The sequence below is a fragment of the Ranitomeya variabilis genome, chromosome 2 (genome assembly GCF_051348905.1).
Source record: "Ranitomeya variabilis isolate aRanVar5 chromosome 2, aRanVar5.hap1, whole genome shotgun sequence".
Lineage (NCBI taxonomy): Eukaryota > Metazoa > Chordata > Amphibia > Anura > Dendrobatidae > Ranitomeya > Ranitomeya variabilis.
The window spans coordinates 906,174,650-906,195,386 of NC_135233.1; the positions used below are offsets into that span (position 1 = coordinate 906,174,650).

General features: G+C 42.3%; 1 protein-coding gene across 6 annotated transcripts in view; it reads right to left on the reverse strand.

The window, feature by feature from the left end:
* Positions 1-345: 345 nt before the first annotated feature.
* Positions 346-20,737, reverse strand: part of ECT2 (epithelial cell transforming 2) — a 145,121-nt gene continuing 124,729 nt past the window's right edge. For 3 of the 6 annotated variants that reach the window (XM_077290519.1, XM_077290517.1, XM_077290518.1), the window contains 6 exons: positions 19,103-19,241; positions 10,832-10,986; positions 8,864-8,971; positions 8,471-8,617; positions 6,151-6,469; positions 346-1,743 (listed from right to left, as the gene is read on the reverse strand). In XM_077290519.1, coding sequence (XP_077146634.1) covers positions 6,164-6,469; positions 8,471-8,617; positions 8,864-8,971; positions 10,832-10,986; positions 19,103-19,241 — 855 coding nt within the window. In that variant the 3' untranslated portion in view covers positions 346-1,743; positions 6,151-6,163. The remainder of the gene's footprint in view (positions 1,744-6,150; positions 6,470-8,470; positions 8,618-8,863; positions 8,972-10,831; positions 10,987-19,102; positions 19,242-20,737) is intronic. The other 3 variants (XM_077290521.1, XM_077290520.1, XM_077290522.1) reach the window with 1 other exon arrangement.

Sequence of the window (20,737 nt, forward strand, 5' to 3'; positions counted from 1 at the left end):
GTTCTATAAATGTTTTGTTCCTCATGTAAGGATCTCCGCTTTTAGTGGAGATTAATCTGTGCTCCACTTTATGTCCATGCTCAGTAGTGACCAGTGCTGTGGGGTCAAAGTCAGGGAAACCGAGGTATTAGGACTGTGGAGTCTGTAAGCCAAACCTCTGACAGTGACATCGGCCTAGTGACGGCAGACGTTTGGTGCAAGGCTTTTACCACAGGTCCCATAGAAGCTGCATGATCTGCCTCTTAGTCAGAAGTGATTTGATTCATTGCTGTTCTGGCCAATGTGCACTCTACCTAAATACCCAAATTCTGATGCAACCCTTAAGAAAAATACATCCACACTCCGTCATCAGTATAGCAGTTTATTTATATACAAGTTACTGTTGCCGTGAACACAAACCGTTTTAAAACAAAGACTTGATTTTTTTCCCCTAATACATTAGGTTTCCGGAGGAATTTACAAGCAGCTGATACAGGACATACCACATTTTCTATCCTAAAACATAACAATTCAACATGGAATAGTAGTGTTAGTACATATAACCATCGGAGACCACAAATTCCCTGCATGAAACAAACTGAATACAAATAAATAGATGTGAACGGTTAAAACAAATCAAAAAAACAATATTGTCTTAACCCTTCATTAAATATTAAAAAAGGAACACAAATTGTACTTTCTAGGCAATGCAGGTGTCTCTGGTTAAGCACAATTATTTCTATGAATTTTGATTTGCAAATTATACACAAAAATGCTCTAAAGAAAGCAAAAAAAAAAAAAAAAAGGAAAAATTAAAAGGGCAATATAGTTAGCAAAAAATAGGAAGAAAATGATATTTATTGTAAGAGCAGATATTCTGAACAATTCTTCAGGCAATCCTCAGTCTGTTCTCCGAGCTCATATCCTTTGAAGTCTCAACTGTATGTAGTGTCTCACACCCGACTCCTCTTTGGTACTGGGCAGAGTTTAGAAATGGCATCTCTTATTTCAAAGCCTTAGCAGCCATCAGCTTTTCCCAGCAAGTCTCCATGCACGACACCGAAATGTACAATAGGGATTAACCTGGGGTGTATGAAAGTCAAGTCACACTTCAACATGTCAAGCACTAAGGAGATATATACCAACCCAACTTGTGACCGCATGACAGTAACGAGATTTTTTCCAAGGGTTAGATCCTTTGCTGCAACTGCCTATGTGGGAATACATTTTTGGGGTCAAACCCCAAAAAAATCTTTTTATAGCATTTAGGGGCAGATACACCAATATCCTAGGAGGCAATTGTAGGACCTAATATTGACTGTGGAATGTTTATGTATAAAAACAAATCAAATTTACCATAATATATAAACTGAGCCATAATCTATGAGGGATGAAAATGAGCCATTGCATGTACATAAGTGAATTGCAAGTCACTTTATGTCCATAAATCATGGCAACGCAAACACTTATAATGCACAGACACAACACAGATGACAATCTTTGCCATTTATACACACAAAGCCTTAGCCTTGCAATCAGTTAGAACACATTATTCGACATATTACTAAATCAAATCTTCGTCTTCATTTGAAGTGCTACTGTGAAGTACCATACTGGAACGTCATGATGCTTAAGAACAGCCCGCTGCTTTAGTCAGTTATTGAAATAAAAAGTTTATAATCCTCAAATGAGATGAGTTGTAGAACGACTGAAGGTATGGTACTTCCGCTCAAACAGGTTCACCATTGATGGAGAAGACGCATTCTGCAAGGGCAAAGAAAAATACATAAGCATAACACCACCACAATGGATAATGTTTAATGAATGTGTCCTTAGAGCAGATCCATCACCATACTTCACATTACAAGCTGCGTACATTAATTGTTCCCTTTACATCTGATTATGGTGTACTTAATGTAAAAATCCATGTCAGAATGGCTTTACCAACCATTCAGAAAGTTTGAAGCAATATTCCACCCACTTGGCCTAATTGACAGCTCCACAGGGTCCCTCCCCCTTTTGAGATCTCTCACTGCTCAGCACACACTGCAGCTGTCAGTCAGGCTGGGGGGAGACAGAATACAGCTGAACTTATGAGCCATTTCATTCTATGGCTGGACTAAAAAAAAAAAAAAAAAAAAAAAAAAAATGTTCAGCCCAATATCTGGATTATAGTTTTCTTCTTTAATTGGACTATTAAAGTCAGTAAGTAGATATTAGACCTGAGGGGGACAGTTTACTTTGTTACAAATGCATTTTGCATAGTGAAGTCTGGTAGGAGATCCACTTTAAGAAGGCAATAGAAAGACATTCTAGAGAATGAGAAGTAAAACCAAACAGTCCCAACGTGTGCATCTGTGATAAGGTGGAGACTTTCCTTTCTTTCCAAGTTTTTATTCAAAAATAAAAATATTTTCCTTTGCATGTTATACATCAATACAACTTTCTCCAGAAGCACGTAATCTAGTACTGCCTCCTGATCCAAATCCTACTGTTTTCCCTCTCCTGCCATTATACATAAATGTTTGGCTCCCCATAGAGGACTTGACTGTTCAGCCATTGGGCTAACCACACTCTGCCCAATGTTATTCAATAGTGTGTTTAGATGAGCTCTTTCTTATTATTTATAACATGGGCTGAATCTCTGCATGATAAAGATTATTGTAGTATGTACTATAGTTTGTTCAGCATTTCGGATGAGACGTGCACAAAGTTTTGATCTCGACTTTTACAGGATTCAGTTTCCAGTGCTAAAGAATTGCAATGTACTTGGTCAGTCAAAAAGAATGCCAAAACAAATGAAATTACGTCCTTTTTCTGAATTTTTTTAATTTTTTTTAAATACATGCTCATTTGTGCGCTTTAAATCAAACAGCCTAATATTTTTTCACAAGACATCATCTGCCAGCGGAGAGGTTCTAATAAATACTCAGTGGCCGGTCCAACTAATGTTGAGATTGGATGGTTTAGACTTAATTATACATGTGCATACGTTCCTTCACTGTAAAAATTAGTCTACCCTGGGTGCATAAAAGACCAACATAGAACGTATTAGGTAGAAGTCATTGATGTCAATTATCCTAATAAATTTATGAATAACCTAACTGTTAAAGGGAACCTGCCACTTGCCTCATTCTACCCAGACTACAGGTATAGCTGAATCAGATCACAATCACAGCCAGGTATAAGTTAAAAAAACAAAAGTTTGATGTGTGTATAAATTGGGAGAAACCTGACTCGTCAATGGACTCTAGCAGTGCTGAGAAAAGCCGGGCCAGGGGGGAGGGGCGGCGTCAGACTGGTCTTGTCTCTGAAGATCGAGCAGGGGAACATAGCCAAACAATATTTTCTCCGAAATGCTGGAGCATTTCAGAATAATAATAATAAAAAACAAAAATACCCAGCTGCAATTGTGCAGCCAGCCTTCGACTCTTGCTGCATGTGGTTTGGGCAGCAAAAATCAAGTGTCCGGTGTTCTTTAACATTAACTAAAGGTTTCAGCAAAATAGGGACAGTTTTTGAAAACCTACTTACAAGTGCTTCTCACTAAATTAGAATATCAAAAAGTTAATTTATTTAATTTCTTCAATACAAAAAGTGAAACTCATATAGAGTCACTACAAACAGAGTGGTCTATTTCAAGAGTTTATTTTTGTTAGTGTTGATGATTATGGCTTACAGCCAATGAAAACCCTAAAGTCATTATCTCAGAAAATTAGAATACTTTATAACACTAGCTTGAAACAAGGATTTTAAAATCCAAATCTATGTTCAGTAAATGCAGTCAATACTTGGTCGGGGCTCCTTTTGCATCAATTACTGCATCAATGCAGCGTGGCATGGAGGTGATCAGCCTGTGGCACTGCTGAGGTGTTATGGAAGCCCAGGTTGCTTTGATAGCAGCCTTCAGCTAGTCTGCATTGTTGGGTCTGGTGTTTCTCATCTTCCTCTTGACAATACCCCATAGATTCTAAATGGGGTTAAGGTCAGGCGAGTTTGCTGGCCAATCAAGCACAGTGATGCTATTGTTTTTAAAACAGGTATTGGTACTTTTGGCAGTGTGGACAGGTGCCAAGTCCTGCTGAAGAATTAAATTTTCCATCTCTGTTGGCAGAGGGAAGCATGAAGTGCTCTAAAATTTCCTGGTAGATGGCTGCGCTCACTTTGGTCTTGATAAAACACAGTGGACCTACACCAGAGGATGACATGGCTCCCCAAACATCACCGATTGTAGAAACTTTGCACCAGACCTCAAGCAGCTTGGATTGTGGCCTCTCCACTCCTCCTCCAGACTCTGGGAAATTGATTTCCAAATGAAATGCAAAATTTACTCTCATCTGAAAAAACCTTGGACCACTGAGCAGTTTTTTCTCCTTGGCCCAGGTAAGACACTTGTCTATTGGTCATGAGTGGCTTGACACAAGGAATGTGATACTTGTAGCCCATGTCCTGAATATATCTGTGTGTGGTGGCTCTTGAAGTAATGACTCTGGCAGCAGTCCACTCCTTGTGAATCTCCCCTAGAAGTTTTTGAATGGCCTTTTCTTAATCCTTTCAAGGCTGCATTTATCTGGGTTGCTTGTGCACCCTTTTCTACCACACTATCCTTCCACTCAACTTTCCATTAATATGCTTGGATACAGCACTCTGAACAGCCAGCTTATTTAGGAATGACCTTTTGTGGCTTAGGCCTCTTTCACACTTCCGTCTTTTCAGATCCGTCGCAATCCGTCGTTTTGGGCAAAAAACGGATCCTGGAAATGTGCTTGCAGGATGCGTTTTTTGCCCATAGACTTGTATTCGTGACGGATGGCCACACGTCGTGGTCCGTCGTGCGACGCATCCGTTGTGTTTTGGCGGACCGTCGTCACAAAAAAAACGTTCAAGTGAACGTTTTTTGTCCGTCGCGTCTGCCATTTTCTACCGCGCATGCGCCGCCGAAACTCCGCCCCCTCCTCCCCGGACTTCAGAATGGGCAGCGGATGCGTCGAAAAACTGCATCCGCTGCCCACGTCGTGCAGAAATTTCCCAACGTGCATCGGTACGTCGGCCCGACGCATTGCGACGGACCCGTACCGACGCAAGTGTGAAAGTAGCCTTACCCTTCTTTTGGAGTGTGTCAATGACTGCCTTCTGGACATCTGTCAAGTTAGCAGTCTTCCCCATGATTGTGGAGCCTACTGAAACAGACTAAGGGACCTTTTAAACACTTAGGAAGCCTTTGCAGGTGTTTTTTGTTGATTATTCTAATTTACCGAGATAATGACTTGTGTTTTCATTGGCTGTAAGCCATAATCGTCAACATTAACAGAAATAAACACTTGAAAAAGATCAGTTTGCAATGACTATATAAAAGTTTCACGTTTTGTTTGAAAAAACTGAAATAAATTAACCTTTTAAGGATATTCTAATTTAGTGAAGAGCACTTGTATATGTTTTCTAGGCATGAACAGATTTTTGATTTTTAGTGTCAGACAACCTCTTTAGGGGCGTATTCACACACTAATTTATTCATAAATGGTTATAAACTGCAACTGTTAGCAGGAATAGGTTAGGGGAGGCTTTTAGTTCAACACCTTGAGGTTTTACTCAATGGAAGCAAGTAGAGGTGTTCAAGGATAAGAAACTTATTAGAAAGTTGCAGAAAGGCCACAAATACACCATTTTAGTGATATGTAGCAATGAAACAATAGATAGTAACTAGCTAAAATAGACTTTAAAGTGAGGGTTGATCGAATAGCTTCAGATAAGTGCTTATCCGAATAGCTGTAGCACTTACCTAATAGATGTCTCAGTAACCTGGATATCCGGAGAGCTCCCGATAATCAGCTGCTCGGCTCTGCAGCTGCATGTGTAGCGGCTGTGTGACAGTCACAACATGTATGGAGAGCCTGTTTGTTGGGCTCTCCATGCATGTCACATGCAGCTGCGGCGCAGAACAGCTGATTATCAGAACTCCCTAGGTATTCAGGTTACCGAGGCAAGTGCTATAGCTAGTCGTATAAGCACTTATCCGAAGCTATTCGATCAACCTTATTTAAAATCCTTGGAAAGAAAGTCCAAAACAAAATGGTGCATAATGTGCCTAGAACTCCCAATAGACGGCCATCACCAGTTCTCCGATGAGGTGACCAATACTAAAATTTGTAACATCACATCTATGAAGCTCACACAGGTTTATGGTTCACATTGAAGGCTCCGATCGCACTGCCATAGACTTCTTGCTGCACAGAGAGTCTGCGCCCTGATCATTCTGTCCTGTATATTCTGTAGTTACAATCTGGGGAATAGTAGAAGTTTTCCCCAGCAGACTAGTTGTATAAAGCTGAGGGGTAGACTGGCTTGCTTCTCCTTTCAAAGAGCGAGACAATGCGCACAATATTCCATGGGCCCTGGGACTCTGCGTGCTCCCATCAAGGGAGTTAGATCGATGAACAGTAGTGTGTTTAGTTGCTTCATTTATGTCGAATGTAGAAGAAGAACGTGCCATCTATAAAAACAGTAATGAAGCGTACTTTATAGTCAGGAGAAATTATAATTTGCCCTAATAAGACAACTTAAAATTTTTTAAAAATGTGCACTGCGTTATGCAAAGTGTCATCTTCTTCACTACCCAGCAGCCAGTAAACCCCCTTTAAAAAGGACCTGGCAGGCAGCGAAAGTTTACCCCAAAAAAGCTGTTTAGCAGCACATACTAGAAAGGATGCCGGAAGACGCAACTGTAGATTCTCACTGAATGTATGTTTAAGTCGGGAGGAAAACAGAAACAGAAGTGGACAAATATCGGATGGATTCAGGGTATATAGCCATCACACCACTCCAGACTCCAGTTAGAGCGAGACTCCGCAGCTATCTACCTCAACGCGTATCGCAAGCCCCTAACGGGATTCTTGTACCATTAGTGCACAATTTCTCTTCATGACCTTCCATATGACCAAGGTCTGAAAAAGACCCAAGAGAGGGTCGAAATGTTACCTTTGCCTTCCTCATTTAACCTGACTGCAGTGAATTTATTGCACTTTTTTGGGATTGAAATAAATGTTTCTTTACTAAAGATATAATTTTTTCACTGCGACTATCTTTAGGAAACCAAATGCTGGCGGGGAGAATAAAGTGCATTTTCTGCCACAGCTGCAGTCAGCTATGGCAGGCGCCGGGCAGCATAATAACGCCATTAACATGCAGATTAACCCCATATCTGCAAGTTAATTGCGTTATTTCTGGTGACAGGTTCCCTTTAAGCATGGAGATTGTGTAGAAATATGATGTATGTAGGAGTTAGAGCGAATCAATTCGCAGGACCCGATATAGCAGCTAGTTCTCCAGTCTGTGGCCATCGGACAAGAGCCCTGAAAACCATCTCTTACCTCTTTGCAACTGCGTCTCTTGGTACTTCGACATGGCGAGACTCACATGTGGCATCACGCCAGGCAAGCTAATCAAAATGAAGATTCACAGATGCCATCAGGAAAGAGGTGGCGATTCTGCAGGCTCCTGTCCAGAGGCCACAGATTACTGACTGCTGTACTGGGTCCTTCCCACAAATCGATTTGCACTAATTCTAGATGCATGTCATATGGCGAATAAGAGTAGGTGAGAAATATTCTTTACTTCTGTATATAACAGGAAAAAGCAATACCAACTCAATGTGGATAGAACCCACACTAAGATGGATAAAAGTCAAGACGTGGGGTCCTCAGTATTGCCTTGTGGCTACAGTTCAGAACTTGCAGAGTACAAATTAATTGTTTCAAGGTAAATGCAGAGTAATATTTGGTATCTGACAGGTAACAGTAGAATCTTTTGTAAATCTATTTGGGTTAAAAGTAATGTCTATGTTTGAGGCAGTTAAAGCCCAGGTAGATGGGCAGCAGTGGATATAGTATATTGCAGAGCCAAGATCGGTGGGGCTCCTATGGACAGACAAAGCGCTCAGCTGACTTTACTGCAGGGATGGAGGTGGCCATTCCAGCAATGGATGTGTGTTTTTATAACTATTGGTAACAAGTTTCAAGTAAATGAGAGCAGAGCTGCAGTATATGGGAACGGCTCCTACACTGTACAGATAAGGTCCATACACACTGTGTAGATCCAGCCACCATTGTAGCTAATAACAGCTGACCAGTGCTGGTTCCCCACTTTAAAATTAAAAGGAGATTGATGGGGTTTCTCACTACTGCCATCACATTATGTGATTAACATATCCTTTCATTGACATTGTTTTGTTAATCCAAAAGTTGAACCTAAATTTGTCACTCCTTTGTTCATCGGGCAGCGCAAAGAATACATTTGAGAAAATCAAAACCAAAACTGGAGTTGTACCAAGGCAGACTCTGCAGAAGACAATTACCTGCGTGACATTCAGACTGAAATCAAAGAAAGTATTATCTGAACTAGTGGGGTGTTTATGAAGTGATCAATATTAAAAATGACCGACTATGACCGCTGTGAGGAGAGACCACAGAAGGGGAACATTATATACTTTACGTACGGCTAGAGAGGCGGTACTTGGCATGCGACTGCTTGCAAATCCCTCAGAGCTGGGACCAGGGCTCCGTGAATCAGGAGTATTATGGACCATGAGCGCCCTCTGCAGGGCTCTCTTGGGTGTTTTTGAGAAAGAAAATGCTCTCGTAACCTAGAAACAAGATACATTGGAAAAAATGCAAAACAATGAAATAAAAAAACATCTTTAGCAAAGGTTGTCCTTTACATAAATCTAATGGACAGTAAGAAAATAAAGGTTTTAAAAAATGCCATTTAAATTTAGGCTAAACTATGAGTCATCTCCCCCCCCCCCCCCCCCCAAAAAAAAGAAAACATGACTTCAAAACAGTAATATGAATGAAAGGTCTATTTTATAGAGAAGCAGCCAATAACATACTTTCTTTGAAGTTTTCTTTATTGCCCTCGATGCTCTGCTCAGTGTACTATCCACATCCTTTGTATTTACTTCTAATGAATCAGGATCAGTTGTATAAATCAAATTTTCCTTTAATATAAAAAAATAAAGAAAATTGCCATGCAAATACAGAATTTTTTTTCCTACAGAAACTGGAAAAACATTGTAGAAACAAAGGTCAACATGCAAGTGCCGCTGATAAAAGATCAGTGAAGGACTGATACAAATGTAGTCCTCAGATCTACACTGCCATCAAGTGGAATTCTAGAAAACTGCCAAATATCAGCACAGCCAGGAGCCACATAACATGGAGATCCACATAACATGGAGGTCTACACTGCTCTTTAATCTATTGGGATATCCCAAATGTGCTTGTGTGCATTACATAGATGGGAAATTAACCCCTTAATGCTTCAAGTATGTAGTATAACATCATGCAGCACCTGGATGTACTAGATCATGGAACGTGTCAGGGTGTTTGGAGCGGACTGCGTAGCCAAGCCCACTCCACAGGCCAGGTGCCAGCTATATATTACATAACACCAGCAGCACTACCACTGATTGCTGCCGTTAACCTCATAAATGCCTCTATCACAGCAGAACTTAAGCAGCACAGTCTCTCCCCGCCTGGGATGTGCTTGCAGGGGGCCGATGGGATGGTATGACATGCTGAACCCCCCATTTGAGCCATGTTATTTCTTCTGTGACAGCCAGACAGAAGCTGGGCATCCTAGGAGACACTGATGTTTAGTGTACACACCAATGCATTAGATCGCAGGTTCAAGCCTACATGTAGCTGTGTAATCATGGCATAGTAAAAATAATATTAATATATATATATATATATATATATATATATATATATATATATATATATATATATATATATATATATATATATATATATATATATATATATATATATATATATATATATATATATATTTATTATTTTTTTTTTTTTTGTTACAGTGAAATGTTCTGGTTTTAACAGGTAGAAACAAATCCCGAAGCTGTAATTTACCTGGGAGTTATTTGGAGCTGCAGGATGACTAATTTTCATCATAATTCTTAGTGCTGATGATTAGACAGTTGTGGTGACACAAGGATAGTGTAAAAAAGTGACAGTTCAACTTCCTAATTAGATTTCTAGTGTATTTGCTTATGAGAATGTACGGGGAGGATAACCAGAGATGGTGCAGTATGCGAATGATTGCAAAAGCTCAAAAGGCAAGAAAGGAAAGTGAAATCAAATTCAATATGGAGACTGAAGGCAAGAACTCCGGAGGATCTACTGCATGTATACTTGTATTAGACACAGAAGTGCAGAGTGTGATGAAAAACCCTTCAGTTCTGCTTTATCTATGATCTTTTCTTTAATGTTACGCTGTTACTAGCTCTCGTCCATGTTGCCTTTTGTGATATCGGCAAAGATTAGACACTAGTTTACTGCACACAGATGAAATGTAAAAACGGTTTTCTGATACTGCTGGAAGTGTAAAGCTTTCATGAGCTGTACAAACATTTCACGCTGGCGCTCAGAACTGCAGACTTTGCTGAATGCTGCTGCCCCTCTGGCATTGACTGTTCCTTCCCTAGGTTTGTCAACTATGTGCACTCAAAATGGCTCAGTGCCGGCCACCAGACATCGCTCATGTCACGGTGGGTCATACTGCAGGACTGAAAACAGTTTACAGCTTTTGTGTCAGCTTCTATGCAATACAGTGTGTGCTCCAGAGCTAGAACGGCCACACAGATGAAGGCCTTGGAATTGTACAAAGTTGGAAAATGAGCTTCTGTTTTTTCCTTCAGTATGAAACAAACTTAGAAAAGTGCTATTTAAAAAACAACAATAATGACACATCAAAAAGGGAGGATAAATGGCAGAAAAAGCTCCATATTTCCAGCTGTCCGTGGCTCTGTCCTAGTGGTGGGGAGAAAACTACTTACAGCATCTGCTTTACAAATGGTGTTGGCTATGTGCCGGCACAACATCTTCAGCCAGTCGGCCTTCAGAGGCTCCTCCGTGGTCAGCTGGAAGCTAAGGAGCTGGTTTGTCTGTTCTGTCGGAGGCCGCACTACCAGCGCAAATGCGTTATGACATTCTGCAGATCCAAATGAAAACATTAGTCACTTATGATCCGATGCCACACATGCTTTTTCAAAAATAAAACATTGTTTTTGGTCTGTACACGACTGTTTTACGTTCTCCTTATGATACAAAACACAGACAAGCAATTTACAGCTTATTAATGAGATTCTGCTTGGGGTGCAGTACGACATTGCAGCTTAGTAAGGCACAGCGGACGTCACGGAGCACTCGGGCATGAACAATTCTGCACTGTCTGGAAATTAATATTTTTAGATTTGGAAGCCACTCTTAGCTGTGTAACCATGGCGCAGTGTATAATTACATCGCTCGGAATATTACGCTTACTCTGGGCCATGCTGCTAATTCACTGCAGCTTTTATATTGGCAGATGGGCACAGTACACTGGCATGCTGAGCTCACGCAAACAGGTTTTACATCAAAGCACACAGTTATATAGGTAGGGACAGACTTAGGAACTTCATGTAGCTACATCGTATACACATGTAGGCACAGTTGTGGCTAATTTTATTTTTTTAACGGACACAAAATTCGTTTTCACATAGTTTGCCGCTTCAGTGTTTTTAGATATTTTAGTCAGATGTTCTTATGGTTAGCAAAGTACAATTCTAAGCATTTCAAAACCTAACAAACATTAAGACTTGATATTTCCAGTGATGACCATTACTTTTCGTGACTCCTGCAGTTCTCCCCAACATGCTGGATAGCAGCTTTGGGGCCAAACGCTGACTGATGGGAACACTTTCTTACATAATTGGTGTTTGGAGTTTAACCACAATCTCCGTTTTTATTTGTTCACCTGCTTAGTGATATTTGAGCACAGGTTCTCAATGGAGGCAAGCTCTAGGGGTCCTCTGGCCATGGACCCAATATAGTTCAAGGTTTTGTTCACTGATCCACTTCGTTTACAGATTTGCATTGTGACATGGTCTCCATGCTGGAAAAAACATTGTTCACCAAACTGCTGCTGAATCATTGGAAGAAGTTGCTCTTAGGCTACGTTCACATTAGCGGCGGGCGCCGCAGCATGCGTCATGCGCCCCTACATTTAACATGGGGGCGCATGGACATGCGTTGCACTTGCGTTATGCGCCGCATGCGTCGCCCGCGTCCGGGCGCAGAGGACGCAGCAAGTTGCATTTTTGCTGTGTCCAAAATCAATTAAAAAAAGGACGAATGCGGTGCAAAACGCAGCGTTGTGCATGCGTTTTGCTGCGTTTTTGTTTGCGTTGTGCGCTGCGGCGCCGACGCTGCGGCGCACAACGCAAATGTGAACGTAGCCTTAGAGAGTGTTTAGAGACCATTCTTTATTCATGGCAATGTTCTTAAAGGGAAGGTGCCACCAGTTTTTTTGTAGTCTGTTTTTTTGTGAAATTAAGCTTAAAATAGTAAATAAAATGTATTAATGCAATGTTTGCACTGTTTTCAAACATTTCTATATGAAAAATATGATATATTTTCTTACAAATATATATATTGATCACTAGGGGGAGCATTTTCCGTTTTAGACCTCAAGCAGCTATAGTGAGACTTACCAGCTTTACTGTTAGCTGGAAAATTGGGGCAGTACCTGCTGACATCAGCATTTCCCTCCCCTTTTGGGTGGTCTAATATCCCTGGGGCAGAATGAAGAGCAGCATCACAGGGCAGCGCCATTTTGTGTGTGACTGCCCTGTGATCTACTATCACCAGCAGTTACTGCATCAGAAACACAGCTACAGAGTTTACAAAAGAGCAGAACACAGTGGGCTCAGCAGCATGGTGGACTGGAGGAAGAGTGAAGACGTGTGGTGTTTATGTATGGAGCAGCATTATCTGAGCAGAGCTGTCTGTGACTCATCCCTCAGTGAGATAAGGAGATCCAGGTCTGCCGTGAATGGCCAGGCAATGGAGGGAGGGGGGAGATACATTGGTATGGGAGAGAGACATGTAGAATGATAAGTGAGACACATATTGAGCATGCTATGCTATATTGTGTGCATGCTATGTCTCTCCTGTTTTGTGACTAACACTCTTGCCATCCCCCTGTCCCCCACCTTAATCCCTGTCCTGTCAGCTCTCCTGCTCTCTCTCCAGGTGTCAGCTCCCTCTCTGCAGGCTGTGAATGCAGCTTACCAGAGATCTCCGGGACTGTGTGAGGAGGCGGAGACAGAGCAGGAGAAGCACACAGGGAGGACAGCTGGTGAGAGCAGGGGATGTCTGCTCAGGACGTGCTTCTCTCCTGTCAGAGTAAAGCCGCCGTCTCACTAAGCGAGATCGCTGCTGAGTCACAAGTTTTGTGACGCAACAGCGACCTCAGTAGCGATCTCGCTATGTGTGACACGTAGCAGCGACCAGGCCCCTGCTGTGAGATCGCTGGTCGTGTCGGAATGGCCTGGACCTTTTTTTGATCGTTGAGGTCCCGCTGGGTAGCACACATCGCTGTGTTTGACACCTTACCAACGACCTCGTTGACGACTCAGACACTAAATCGTCATAATAGCTCCCATGTGACATCGTTGTACAGGTCGCTACAGGTCGCTGGTGAGATGTCAAACAGTGAGATCGCAGCAGCGATCGTTGGGAAGATCTCACTGTTTGACATCTCACCAGCGACCACATAGCGACGCAGCAACGATCCCTGACAGGTCGTATCGTTGTTGGGATCGCTTTAGCGTCGCTAAGTGAGACGGGGCCTTTAGTGGAGCTCGGCAGAGAGCACTGGGCTATAATAAAATGGAGGCCAGTCACACCTACAGCAGTGAATTGTGCAGCCCAAAGAGGCGTGCCCAGCTCACTGCTAATGTTGCTGCAATGTTATAGATAGGAGATAATAGACCGGCGCTGACCCTATGTCCATGGGGTGCCATAATATGACACTGTTAGTGTCGTGAACTGCTGTGAAACCAAGATGTCAGCCCCCAGTGCCTTCTTTAAACTCATAACACACGAAATCTGTTTCACATGCATTTAAAACTTGGTTATAGCAGCATGTTATGCTACATTAAAGTGATTTATTAGTGATCTACAAACGCGGTACCTTCCCTTTAAAAAGGAGTCTGTCAGTTAGATCAGCCCTCCTATGCCGCATATATCCATGTAGGTCATAAGAAACAAAAAACAAAAAAAAACAAACGATACCTCGATATCTGCAATCCAATGTCTTATTCCTCAGTTATCCATGTTTTTCCTTACACGTAAGTGAGCCATTCAGAGTTATGGGACGAACACTGTTCTGCATGAGAATCTGCTTCCACAGTTTATTATAAAGCGAATTTGGCAGTAGCATCAGGCCTCCTAGGCCATCTATATGGCCATGTAGGACATAGGGAACTGAATAAAACGATACCTTGATATCTGTGATCCGATGTCTTATTCCAGAGAAATCACACTTTTATATGTCAATAAGCTCTTCCAGCCTATGGGGAGGATGGTGCCTGGAAAATAACTCTGCCTCCGGAGATTATTTTACACGAAGGGGAAATTACCAGTTTGAGACAAGTAACTAACACAGAAAAGAGAAATTAACTTTGTCTTTCAAACATTTTTTTTTCAGCTCTTGACTTGAGCTCTGGTATATTGTAACAATTTTGTCTGCCTCCAAGAAGGAAGCTGAGAGGAACCTGCAGATGTGTCAGCTTTAATCACACACAGCTCTGCAGTGAGATCAGGGGAGCAGAGAGCGGCCATTACACATCACATGGATAATTCCTTTCATGTAAAATAATCTTCGGAGGCAGAAATATCTTCCATGCTGCGTCCTCCCCATAGTCTGGAAGAGGTAGTTTACATAAAATGACAAAAGAGGATTGCTCAACAAGTATCACTCTCCTTAGCAGTCTAACACCTGTATATCCATATTAACAGTTTAGAAAGGTCAAATGTGATGACAGATTCCCTTTAAATACAAGTCGGCAACACCTGTATGAGACATAACTAGCACAGGACATTAGAACTGAACTGTGCCTTCTTGCAAACACATTTGCTGCAGCTCTCACAGTTCTGCTGTATTGAAGCCTGCCTGTGAGATGAAAGCTAAAGAACTGAGAGGAACAGTTCTCACACAGCTTTGAAGTGAGATTAGGACAGGAGCCATTACACATCACACTGGTAACAATACAACCATGACATATCACACTGGTATCACCCCATTTCCTTTCCAATAATCTCTGGATGCAGATTGTTTTGGAGATCAGTATCCGTCCCACAGTCCTGAACAGATAATTTACATATAAGAAACATGGATTTTTCTGGAATAAGACATCGGGTCATATATCAAGGTATCATTTTCAGCTTCCTAGGATTTATGTGCCCATATACAATGCTTAGGAGGGTTGATCCTACTGACAGATTTCTTCTAAGAGAAGTGAGTATACTCCCTTGGCAGAAAAGCAAAGCCCCCACACAGTAGGATTAGTGATGTGCTTACGTGATCTGAAACGTCTTATCCAAGCATGGTCAGGTGTTATCAGGGTATCTTGGGTATGCACGTATATTATGTTAGAGTCTCTGCGGCTGCATGATTTGTGGTTGTTAGACAGCTTGAACACGTGAGGATTCCCTAACAAACAAGCAATCCCCGCATGTGTTGTGTCTAACAGCAGCAAATCATGCAGCCGCGGGGACGTGAACATAATATACGAGCACGCCCAGATGCTCGGATAACACCCGAGCATGCTCCGATAAGACGTTATCCGAGGACGTTCGCTCATCACCAAGCAGGATGCTTTACTGCTAGTATGACAGAACTCTTGGTAACACACACTATTTCTTCTCCGGACATTCTTCCAGATTTCTTAAACAGTCTGAAGGGGGCTTCAGAGAAAGTTTGTTATTTACCCAAGTAGTACAATCCTTGTACTTCATGGAGAATGTCAGTCTGTCCTTGATGTTTGCCTTGGAGAAAATGGCTTTGTTGCCGCCCTTCTTGACAACAGGCCAGTCTCCAGACGTCTATGCCTCACTGTGTGCTGACACGTGCCTGCTGAGATTCCTGAGCAAGATCTGTACTGGTGAACAGATTCCAGAGCAGAAGCCTCTTTTAGAAACCAGTCCTGGCACTTACCGGAATTTCTTGGGAGCACTGATTTCTTCACAACAAGTGAACCTCATGAATTTCTTGATCCAATAAGGCCAGGTTCACATTGCGTTAAAGCAGCCAGTTCAACGCATAGCGTTGACGGGCTGCGTTAACGCTATAGCATACACGCCATCGCGTTATGCTATACCGCTAGCGCAGAGAATTCATCTGTGCTAGCGGTGACGGAGCCTCAGACGCTGCAGCCCGCGTCCGAGGTTCTGTCACTGAATGACAGCACATCGCTAGGGCATGCCGATTTTGGCATGCGTTGGCAATGCGCCCGATAATAGGGGTTAATGGCAGCGTTATCGTTATGCCATGGTGTAACGCAGTCCGTCTAACGGACTGCAGTAACGCAATGTGAACCTGGCCTTAATGGGATAAACTTTACAGGTAATGACATTTTGGCTTGTAAGATTCTCTAAAGTCCTTTTGATAACCATGGTTACTTTCAAGAAAACAAGTGTAACAAAAGAGTACAATGATTCCTATAACCAGTCCTCTTTTAAAGTGACCAGACTGATCTTGTTATTCAACCAGCATGACAGTGATATTTAATGTCTTGCTCTTGAGCTAAGGAGAAGATCACTTAAATGTAGACCGTTCAATTTGTGGTAGGACTGAAAATCAGTTGAAATGGTGTTTTTGAGACCAAGTTAATTTTCATGGTAAGGAAAGACTGTGATCCATCAGATCACTCTTCGTAATCTAAACTTACTATAAAATCTAAAGCAACAAAACTTTCAAAATCAAAATTTGAGGCAGTCTTTAGGTAACAGCTGTACAAGGATTTAGGTGGGACAGGGACGTAACACCACACCTAATTCATTGCAAGCTATGGCATAGCTTATGCCACAAGTTTTTCTCCAGTCCCTGATGGCATGAATTTGTGGCGTGCCACCACTGAGGCGCATGACACTTTTCAGATGGGCCAGATTTGTTAAGGAGAGTATGCCTTTTAATAAATCGGGAGTGTCTGACTCCAACATGCCCCTTGAAGAAGGTTCGTGCTCCAAGAAAATGCAGGGCAACTGAAGAAAAGACCCACAGTAAAAATGTTGATGTGAGAAATATTTCACTACTAACTCACTACCTCTATAGAGTGTGTGTGAGTGAGCGTGTGTGTGTGTGTGTGAGCGTGTGTGTGTTTGAGTGAGCGTGTGTGTGTGAGTGAGCGTGTTTGTGTGTGAGTGAGCGTGTGTGTGAGTGAGCGTGTGTGTGTGAGTGAGCGTGTGTGTGTGAGTGAGCGTGTGTGTGTGAGCGAGCGTGTGTGTGTGAGCGTGTGTGTGTGTGTGTGTGAGCGTGTGTGTGTGTGAGCGTGTGTGTGTGTGTGTGTGTGTGAGCGTGTGTGCGAGTGAGCGTGCGTGTGAGTGCGCGTGCGTGTGAGTGCGCGTGTGTGTGAGTGCGCGTGTGTGTGAGTGCGCGTGTGTGTGAGTGCGCGTGTGTGTGTGAGTGCGCGTGTGTGTGAGTGCGCGTGTGTGTGAGTGCGCGTGTGTGTGCGCAATTCCTTGGGTTTTTTTTTTTATTAACCATATTCATATAATGCTAAAACTGACTTGGTAATATGATGCCCCAGGTCAGTACAAGTGCGCAGATACCAAACATGTATAGGTTCTTATTTATTAAAGTGCTGAAAGAAAGGAAAAAAAGTCACCATTTTCAGAGACCTGTAGCATCTCCATTTTTTGGGCTCTGGGGCTGTGTGAGGGCATACCTTTTGCGCCCTGAGCGGACGTTTTTATGGTTATCAATTTGGGCTAGAAATGGTGTTTTGATCGTCTGTTATTGCATTTTATTGCAATGTTGTGGCGGACAAAAAGAAATTAATTACGGGGTTTCGATTTTCTCGTTTACCGACCGGATTAAATGTACTTAATGAAGAAGCCTCCAAAAGCAGTGATAACAAATATGGTTTTTAAGTTTTTCTAAAATGTTATTTTTAATGGGACAAAAGAGGGGTGATCTTTTGTTTTTAATATTAATTTTCTGTTTTATGAAGCGTACAGCATAACAATCTATGTACGCTGGCCATGAGCTGGTGTTTACAAGAATTTGCAATGACAGCAAGGGGTATGCAGAAGACTCCTGTGCCTGTCATGACAACCCATCGGCACCCCATGATTATGTGACCGGGATGTCAATGGGGGAGATCTTGTGACGCGCTTCTGGCCAACAAGTGAATGACAAGCAAGCACCCAACTCCTTATCCCCGCCCGCTGCCCTGGATTGACATGCGTGTGTGCGCATGCGTGCGTAAAAAAAACCCCGGCGGCTATTCTAGTATATTTTTCTCAGAAATTCCGCAGAGTTGAGTCAAATACACCTGGCCGAGTTCATTTTGCCAATGCCCGATACATGTTACTTGTAGATTGAGCAGCATGTATCACGTGTCAGGTTCACTTTAAAAGGGAATCTGTCACAATTTTTGAGCTTTGTAAACTATTAATATGGGCATACAGGTTATAGAGTACTGATAAAAAGTCCAACCTGTCTGTCTCATATCAGATGTCTTGTTGAGAAGTTTATGGACAGGAGTTCTTCCCGGCTATGGGGAAGACGCTGCCCAGAAGGTAACTCTGCCTCTGTACTTCAATATCATGCGACTCGTCTCCCACAGCGTCACTGCCTGTGAAGTCAGGTTTTCGTCCTGTAGCCTTTTGCCTGTGCAGTCGTTTCTCTTCAGTGTTCTGCCCTTCTCACGGGCATTAGCTTCACGTTCCAACTTCCGCTCAGTGATTCTGCGCATCGGAGAACGCTGTGAGCAGAAGTACCAGTGACTTGCTGACGCCTGCACAGTAGGAACAGGAGGCCAATGCTCACAGAGGAGCAGAACACTGAAGAGGAACAGAACACTGAAGAGGAACGACTGCACTGCAGGCGGGAGACACACACACAATAACAATTTAGTATGTTATGGTAACATTGAATAACTCATTTGTTTCCATCTTACCACTGTAGTACTGGAACTGATGGCCAGTCTGTTGTAATTGAGATGCATTTAAAAAGGTTTATAATAGAATTTTACCAATTTATCTTAACAATTATCACATACCTTCAGTTTCCCGGATATCAAGAACCTTCTTTATCTGAGACAAAGGCATTAGGCTAATATGCTTGAGAGATGCAGGGGGTCTTGTGTGACCATGAGGGCTCTTGAAAGTTCCAATAACTTTATGCCGCTTTCTTGCAATCTGAAAGTACAAATCAGATTTCAGCGCATTTATGGAAAAATGTCATTGCACAAGTGGTCATTAGTCATACCTTACATTGATATCCATGCCAAAAAAAAAAGCAATCCAAAATGCATAAATACAGAAGTTAGAAATGGTTATAAAAACTACATACAATCAGAACTTAAAAATAATATCCATCCATCTATCCCTTATTTTCATTAACTAGCTGAGGGAGAGCAGGAAGCTGGTATTATTCTGGGAAGGGGCCAATATCCCTAAAGGTTCCCCAGTCTATTAATAACAGCTCACAGTTGTCAGCGTAACCTTTACTTAGTAATATAAAGGGTTTGCGGGTGAAATGGGGAGGGGGGGGGGGGCAGACAACCAAAAAAAAAAAAAAAGTGGGGTAATGGTTTGGGGATTGGTGTCAGCTGTGTAATGTCCGCTGACATCAAGCTCTGGTGATTGCAATGGTGAGGAATCTGTCAGACACCCCCATTACAAAACCCCACAGTCAAGAGTAATAAACACATACACAGTACTTTAATAGTAATAAATAAATAGAAAAGAAAAAATAAATAAATAAAAACCACCACTCCCCAAACTTTTTACCCATTTATTACCACACAAAACAAAAATAATCCAAAAGGGTTCCGCCATAAATCCATCCCATGTCACACGATCTCCAACTTTGCTGCATCCGGATGCTGTGCGGAGTGGTGACATCAGTAATATGACCGCTCAGCACAACGTCCAGAACAAGAGAACGCGCCAGCAAAGACTAGTGGTGATGTAATTAAGGTTATCGCCGGTACTAGGCAGTTCTCACAGTAACCTGTGTGAATCAGTCTGTGATTGGCGGTAACCTTACTAAAGTCACCGCAGAATGAGCAAGCACGGGATTTCCAGTCACGCACTTGATGTCAAAGGCAAGCAGGGAAGACTGGAGAGGAGAAATCTAGCAAAATGAGAGAGGAGGTAGTTTATCTTCCAGCCATCATATGCCCCATAGCCTTGAAGATTAATTTTTTTTTTTATTAAGGCATCAGCAAGGAGGCATAGTAAGGCTATGTCCGGAAACGCTGCGGACTGGACGCTGCGTACAGCCGCAGCGTCCAGATGTTACAGCATAGTGGAGGGGACATGCACATGCGGCGCATCTTTATAGATTGCAGCATGTCTATTTATTTTGCGGAGACGCTCAGTCTCCACAAGAAAAAATTATACAGTCTATGTATAGGATGCGGTGATTCCGCATGTGTTCAATGAAGACATGCGGAATCACAGCGTGTACAAAAGCAGTCAGCTCTTTGGATGGAGCGGTTATTTGTTGTGTCCAAAGCGCTGCCATTCCGGAAACATAGCCTTCTGGGCATACAGGTTATATACAGTAAAACTGAAACTAGTCATTAGCTAATAACGCTCAAATGGAGGTGACCGATTCACCTTCCCAACAGCTTGTTTTCCCCTCTATATCCACCCCTACTCCTCTTTGATTGACAGCTCTGGCTTCA